Raw genomic sequence first — 8,452 nt, forward strand, 5'->3', positions numbered from 1 at the left:
ATGCCCAATGATAATTGTGATCCATCTCGTTTTCCATTAAACACCAAGCCAATGTGAATGATACCTTGTCCGATGTTTTCCTTACGATGTTGAACAACGACATGTTGTATTTGTTTGTCTTGTAGGTGCAATCCATCATAAGAACACCACAACAAGTATGAGCCAATTGTGAAAGCAAAGGATGCGCAATGAATATTTGAAGGGGTTTATTGTCCGGTCCTCTTTTAATGATACGCGTGTAGTTGTGATCCCAAACTATCTTCTCAAATTCTTGCGTAATGGTCCTTCCTTCCCATTCCACCCTTCTAATGGTTGCTTGTGCGCTATAAATTTTACTTAGGGAAGAAACGTTCTGACCATCCTTTCCCTTGAAGCCTCTGAGAATCACTCTTGGTTTCATACATGCTTTGGTCATTATCTTTACATCCTCGAATTGATGAGGTTTTAACTTCGCAACTAGGGAGAGACCAACAAAATCTTTCGGATCCCGATGGTTATGACGGCCAAACCACACCGTACAATCCCATTCATTTTCTTTGTCTCTTAGATAGAATACAAGCTTAAAGGGGAAATTATCCTTCCTCGTACGAGTCTTGTATACCCTATTAGTATTCTTTGGATATACATAACCCTTTCTTTTATGGCTATCCTTTTTCTTGTATTGCCCACTTCTCTTGCAAACCATCTCAAAACGATTATCTGAACGTTGGGTATTCCTCACCAACGCACACATGTTCTTAAGAGCCGTCTCTTTTGCCCAAGCAATTGCTTCCTCTGGAGATTTTATTCCCTACATAAGGACAACAATGGGATATTATAAGGTTAATTAAAAGCAATCCCCACATAAAATTCTAAAAAACAGGTGAAAGTATTGTTTGGTAACATACCTGAGGCATTTTATAGTATTTGGACGTATCCGGACCAAACGGTTTGGAACTTGTTGGATCAATGTATGTCACAATCTAAGGAATGAATGAAAAGAAAATTGAATTAGTTCCAAATAAAATTAAATTACTATGCCGGGTACTAGTTCCGGCATGCTCGACGACAGTACCGCCAAAACAACCAAAGCCGGAAAGATGTGACGGCATTCTCGAATAATTTTCCTGCATTCCGGAAATGCACTTGAAAAAGAGGACCTTATTTTAAACAGTACCGGCATTGTATTTTCTTGAAAATTAATGCCAGGATTCACAATACCGTCATGCTCGATATATAAGGTTCCAAGCCGGTATATCGTGCTGCCTTTGTCCATAATTTATAAACCACACCGGTACTGGGTGCCGGCATGCTCGATAATTTATATACCACGCTGGTGTTTAAGTTCAAAAATCTTGAACTCCTGGATGTTTTTCTTGTGGTGCTGGCATAGTAAAGTTAGGAGTGAACCATGCCGGTTTGGATATTCCATGGAATATTCGGTGGTAGGTAAAAAGTTAATTGTGTGCCGGCATGGATTCTTTTGGTTCAAGGCTACGCCGGCAAATGTTTCAAAATGGGGGATATTTTCCGCCGGCATGGAAGTAGTATGAATACCGTGCCGGTTCTGTAAGTGCCGGCGTGGTATTCATACTACGAGTATGTTGGCACCAAGCTTTTTCATAGAAAAAAATGGCGGTTTCAAAAAAAAAATCAAATTTTCGACCTTTTAGCAACATTACCTGTGTATTGGGGATGCTTGTATGTTGAACTTGTTTACTTTTTTGGGTTGGTTCTTCAAAAAACATTTCATGCTCATGAAAATCATATTCCAAGGGTGTTGGTTCATCATATAATTCCAATTGTGAGTTGTTATCATTAACCGAAGATTGAAGATATGATTCTTGTTGTAGATGAGCTAAAGATTCAGCGGCTGCAATTCTCTCCTCACAATCATCTTCCATTTTCACAAAAAAATTTCCACTCAAAAATATTTTTCCCTCCTTCTACTCTCACCTCACTCACACAAATTCAAATAAAAATACACACTAATCTATCCCCAAATACTTAAGATTTTACTAATTATTATTAACCACTAAATCTGATTAGTGAGGGCTAGATTAGGAATTAAAAAAATAATTACAAAAGAGGTGACCCAGATTTGATATTTGGATCCAGTTTTTGTCATGTAGCTATATCCCCAATTGCACGTTCATTTAGAGGGGGCTAGCTATTTAGGACAAAAATAATTTTAATACTTTTAGGAAGAAAAAATAGCATATCAATGGAAAAAAATTCCCTCTAGCAGCACAAAAATTGGGCCCGTGGCATTTTGTGATGTCACCTAACCCATTATTTAACTATAGTTTGTTCGTTAAAGCTTTTATTTTGGTTCAATCAAAGTTTGATTATCAAAACATGCATGATGACTTTATACCTCATTAGTATGTTGCTACTGGTACAAATTTTTTTATCATGTTCTCTTTCAAAATATCAATTGCCAATTGTTTGTTTTCTTTCAAATTTCCATTCTGTGTACAATAGTTCTGAGATAGTATATTAAGATTCCAGGCTTGAAACAACTGCATGAAATCACGATCCTTTTAATTAACAAGTGTGAATACAGAGCCGTTCATATGAATCCACAATACCGTTGTATCTATTTACCAACTAGCTATCACAAAACAGTTGCCCGACCTTAGTAGTGATTTTGTGTAAGCCAATGAAAAGTTCATCTTGCATAAGGAATTCATAACTATGTCTACATGCCCATTTGATGAACCATTGAAGCTAACAAGAAACTAAATATGAATACTCAATACAAATGAAACTAAAAATAGTTCTACGGACAGCAGCTAAAAATTCCGGAGCTTATTTAAAAGTTTGGTTAAATATGTTTACATATAACCATGATTAAACAGTGGGTTAAGTGACATTATAAAATGCCACATGCTCAGCTATTGTGCTGCTAGATTAAATATGATTTAGCCGCGAGAGCAAAACTTTTTTCCATATTAATCTAGTTAAAACTAATTTTTTATTACGTGCAAGTAAAATAAGAGGCGCCACAGTATGTGGCCCGACCACGTCGTACTCCAGGCGTGTAAATGGTGTGCTCTACTGTTTGATACATTTCATTTTAATTACAGTTGTCGCGTGTAATTTTGAGATGTCAACATTGCAACGGTTAAAAGTCTTTACTGGCTTTAAAATCTCAAATCTGAATTGGCCGCTTATAAGATATTAAGATGTTTTCTTTTGTTTAGCGTACACACTCGTGACACTCCGACCAAACAAACAAACGAAAGAAACACTGTTGGCCCTACATTCGGCTTTTCCTGGTATAGAGCTTAACAAATCGCAAATAACATGCCCACATAATACAAGAAGGGTTAGTGACAGACTAACCACTGATGGGCCTCTTAAGGAGAATCAGTGTTGGAAATCAATTATTTGACTACAACATTTACGCGTGGACCGAATTCAACGAACCACATTACCTGATCTTTCTTTTCTTTGTACGACGAAATTAGTCATAGATCACTATACATGCCGGGGACAACCGGAGATACCTTTAGATGCTTGGAGATACATATTGGAACCATTGTTTTTTTTTTTCCTTTCTTTGGCAATACCACTTTTCTAATTAGCAGCTAATTCAAATTTTCAAAATTGTAGATGAGTTTTGAAATCAAGTTACATGTGGATTGCCTCTCCGGAAAAAGAAAAGTATGGACACTCTTCTTGTCAACAAAAAAATGAGTGTCAACGTGGATGGATGTTGTTGCGTTGCCTTTAGTTTCTTTTAGAAAAGCTTCTAAATCCATATTATTACTGTTTGTTAGGGTTATTAGTACATTTTACTGTTTGCTAAAGGTCTTTTGTTTCGAAAAAGTTATTACTGTTGTCGTCCTTCTCTTTGAACTTTGGAACAGAGATTTTAATGTAGCTCTCAAACAAGCTAATGACAGCGCCGGATATGCTCCAACCAGAAACTGGACGTTTCAGTCTTTTGATCAAGTACATCATGCAACTTGGATCTTTTTTGTCATACTAATATGGAACTTCGCATATATTTATGTCCCCTGACGTTTTATACCGATTAAAATGTTGATAGCTTTCGACCAATTTTTATTTTTATATCAAGCACAGTTAGATAGGATCTTTTGACGTATTTATATCGACTTAGTATCAAAGATAAGATTGTTTGACATGTCTAGATCGACATTTTCTTTCATGAAAATTACTAACAAATTATATTTTTTTTAGAATGTTATTTTTATTATGCACTGTAATTTTACAAAAAATTTGTACATTTCATCGTATAGTCGCATACTAGCAACACTGTTATAAGGGATTACAATATAACTTCTATAAAATAATAGACTCGGGACCAAAAAAAATTATTATTTTAAAGAAATACTATAGTATCGATAATAAATTATTATTTTATAATTAAATAATATATAATTATTTTAAAAAGTAATTCTTATGTTAGAGATTAAATAATACTTATAGGTTAAGTAAAATATCGATTAATTTTGTAAAAGTATTATATTATTGACTAATCGCAATACAAATACAACCACTCCAATTATTAATGACACTTCAAAATTACTTATTGTTGCAATATAACAACGTGGCCCTGGGTACTTTGATTGTATTAAGAAAAACAAACCAATATTAAATCATATTATGGGAAAGTTTAATATGTATGAAATTAATTTCTTATTTTTCTAGTAGCATTTTTATTTTTATATTATTTGGGACCTAATAATCATTAAGGGGAACTTTCGAAATGTATTATTTTATAATTTTATCGAATTTATTATTTTATTATATTTTAACGACCGGAAAATTCGAGACCGGAAAATTTTATTATTTTAACGAAAATATTATATTATCGAGTATTACTTTAAACACAAAATTGGTTAAAAAGACCAAAATCAACAATTCCTGGGTAAAATGGACAGTTAGATTTTGATACTGTTTAAATGAACAAAATGTAAAAATAAGCAGGATGTAACCAGTTTCATCGTGCCAATTTTCAAACATTTTTTCTTATTTTTAATTTACACAGGATGTATCCAGTTTCATCCTTGTTATCTTTTAAATTTAAGATAGGATGAAACCAATTTCATCCTTACTATTTTTTTTTGACCATTTCACCCAAACTATTTTTTACTCGTCCATTTGAACCGTGATTTAAAAATATTTGGACAAATGACTCATTTTCCATACTTTAAAGAAGTTGTACTGTAATAAATTTTTACGAAATGTTACCTAGGATTCAAATTTCAGAGATGAATATGTTAGCTCTTAAAAGAAGTTGATAACTCTGGTGATATTATCCTTATTCCGTAAAAAATGATATTTTCGTGGGATGGAAGCCAAGAATCATTTAACAAAAATATCAAAAGATTATTCTATAAAAAGTTTTAACGTATAAGGTACGAGAAAGAAGAGACATAGTGAGTGAGGCAAGGGCCGTTGCACATGTAAAAAAATTTAGGACCGATCTTTTTATTGCCCCCAATCTCAAGTATTAATAGAGAGACAAACCCCACACCTTAAAAGCAAACCACTCTCATTCTCTCGTCTCTTTCTCTTTAACAAAACCATACCCATTCTCTTTACCATCTCTAGAGTCAAGCAAAGGAAATGAAGCTTCAAAATCTCATGAACTCTGAAGAAAAGGGAACGATGATCAAAGAGGCAGCTCATATTGTTAATGAAAACTCTGTTTTCCAAGAAGAAACTCAACTTACTGTTCGGAAAACTTCTTTGTTTTCTCCCGGTGATGGTTTCTCTGTTTATGATTGTAAAGGAGAAGTTGTTTTCAGAGTTGATTCATATGGTCATAGTGGTCATGAACCAGATGAACTTGTTTTAATGGATGCTTCTGGCAAGTGTCTCTTAACTGTTCGCAGAAAGGTCAGTAATTCATAAACTCCCTCTTAGATTGTATTCAGAAGAGTAGATTGTTCTACAGATTTCAACCAAAGGGTTTTGATTGATTGTTAAATTAATCTTGGGTTTCGATCTGTTTTCAATTCTTATTTGATTTGCAGAGACCAAGTTTACATCATAGATGGGAAGGATACGTAGGAGAAAGAAGTGAGGGACAAAAACCAATCTTCAGTGTAAAAAGATCATCAATCATAGGAAAATCAAGTGTAACGGTAGAAGTATACAATCACCATGATCATGTAGAAGAATATCAAGTTGATGGTTTGTTTTCACAGAGGTGTTGTACTTTTTACAACACATCATCAGTTATGAGTAAAGAAGTAGTTGCAGAGGTAAAAAGAAAAGTAGATGCTGCAAATAATGTACTACTTGGGAAAGACGTTTTTACACTCTGTGTTAAACCTGGTTTTGATGCTGCTTTTGCTATGGGTTTAGTACTTGTTCTTGATCAGATCAATGGTAATACTTCTAGTTCTGATGATGATGATGACGGTTCTGAAGAAAATTTAGTCAGTAGTATTCTTGATCCAATCACTACAATTAATGATGATAAGTGTAATAATAATAATCATGTAAGTCCTGATTCTCACATTTAATTTCAAGGCATCTTATTAAAATGTCAGAGAATCTCTTTTCTTGTTTCATCTATATAAAGTATTTGAGTTCTACCAGATTAGTTTTTACACCACAAACAGATTCACTTGTTAAATATACACGCCTTGATCTAGTATGTGAATGTTAGGAATCATGATTTCAGATGTTTAAATCAAGAGTGAGATTTGCGGTATAACTTGTTAATTAAAAAATTGCTGTAATAACAAAGCAATAAAATATAATATTCTAGATTTATATTTAACTTTGCACCCAATTAGATATTTTTAACACTGTTAGTCTTTTCGATGGCGCGGAGTGTTTTATTGTATGTTTCTCCTGTGCCTCCTTGGCACTTTGAATCAATTTTAACTTTTCTCAATTTTTTTTAATATTCTGATATTGCTGTGTGTTGTGGACAGAGTTTCATTTGGGTTTTATGTAGAGGAATATTTATTAAATTAATCACCAATTGTCATGCTAAATCTGGTTTAAAGTGTGATTAAAGAAAGATTACATAGAGTTGATATAATCATATTTAATTAGAGAAAAATCTTGCTTTAAAAGTTTAGTACTCCAGTATATGCCTTAATTTGTTCAATACTTCAATTTCATTGGTTTAAAATTAAACCAATGAAACCTATTTAATCAGGTCGACCCCATTCCACTTGATCCTTAACAGATATCAAAACAAAAAAAATTGTGATATTGGTTTTAAAATCGACTAATTAGGTGCAGATTTGGTTACCTAGCTCAAGCAAAAAAAACAAAAAACTACTTGTACAAAAATGTATGTCGCTGTGATCTTGACTGTTGCCTGTGTTGGCCAGTTGCTATGGACTATTTGATTTTATCAGGCAGGTTCAACATATTGATCCATACACCCAGCATCGAGAATCTTATCAGCAGGTTCTGATTATTTGGGTAGTCGGTTTTAATTTTAAAGTTGGCAATGAAAACCGGGTATGTGAAACTGTGAGCATGTGATTATGTACATGATTTCGAGGTTAAGCTTTGAATAAAAATGGTGGATTCAAGGAAAAAAGTGTCACCATTGTTTTGGCAGTTTATCTGGTTTTCATTACTAAATGTTTTCACGATAACTAATGTGACGTACATTATACTATTTGTAGGAAGGAAGCAAAAATGGATATCACATTCACGCACATGATTAACTATGTTAAATACTAGCAGTCCACTTGAATCACCAAATTCTTTGTTAATTAACAAGTTGGCTGATGGTGTCTACAGCAGTAGCTGCGAAAATATGGTACTCTCTTCGTCCAAGCTGTATGAACCTATATTAAGATGGAATTTATTCTTAATTAAATGCAGTGGTGATGGTGGGGGTGGTATTTAATCAATTGCATTGCGCGGGGAAAAAGAATATAATTGCATCATATTGAGCAAGTGTTGCTTCACCACAGCTAGCGTTGACATACACCCTTTCATCACTTCTCAAGTTTTGCCTTACCAATAAAGAGAAAAGTCTTGCTTTTAGACTAACAAAGTTGGAATATATATATATATATATGATGGCTGCAATAAGGGGACCGGATTATACTATTTACAGAACTCCTTTTACCTTTTTTTCCCCTTCTTTTGGGACTAAGTAAGAATGCATAGTAAGGACAATTTCCGTGGAATGAATAGGTCATGGATTTGTTCAATTTGATCCTACTATGTGTTAATATATATCCTTATTTAAGGATAATATATTGTTTCCTAATATATAAGATCTTTGCTTTATCATAATATAGGGCTCTATATATTCATGAGCTGTGTAACTAGGAATGATAACATTATCATAATAAGAATTATCTTCTTCTTGATCCTATATTTGTGAAGATTGTATCTATGAGCTAGGGTTCTTGAATCATTGGTAGTGATTCAGAATTATACCAAAATAAATCAAAACAAAAAGGGCAGATGGAAAACAAATTTACTCCTATTATCGTTCAATCTGAAGGTG

The 8,452-nt window shown here is 33.5% G+C and overlaps 1 protein-coding gene across 1 annotated transcript; it reads left to right on the plus strand.

The window, feature by feature from the left end:
- The first annotated feature begins 5,480 nt into the window (after positions 1-5,480).
- LOC113282808 (protein LURP-one-related 5-like) lies at positions 5,481-6,581 on the plus strand. The gene is made up of 2 exons (XM_026531910.1): positions 5,481-5,853; positions 5,991-6,581. The coding sequence occupies exons 1-2, from the start codon at positions 5,581-5,583 to the stop codon at positions 6,483-6,485; spliced, it is 768 nt and encodes a 255-aa protein (XP_026387695.1). The 5' UTR covers positions 5,481-5,580; the 3' UTR covers positions 6,486-6,581.
- Positions 6,582-8,452: the final 1,871 nt, after the last annotated feature.

Source organism: Papaver somniferum, chromosome 5, assembly GCF_003573695.1.
Source record: "Papaver somniferum cultivar HN1 chromosome 5, ASM357369v1, whole genome shotgun sequence".
In the NCBI taxonomy this organism is placed as follows: Eukaryota; Viridiplantae; Streptophyta; class Magnoliopsida; order Ranunculales; family Papaveraceae; genus Papaver; species Papaver somniferum.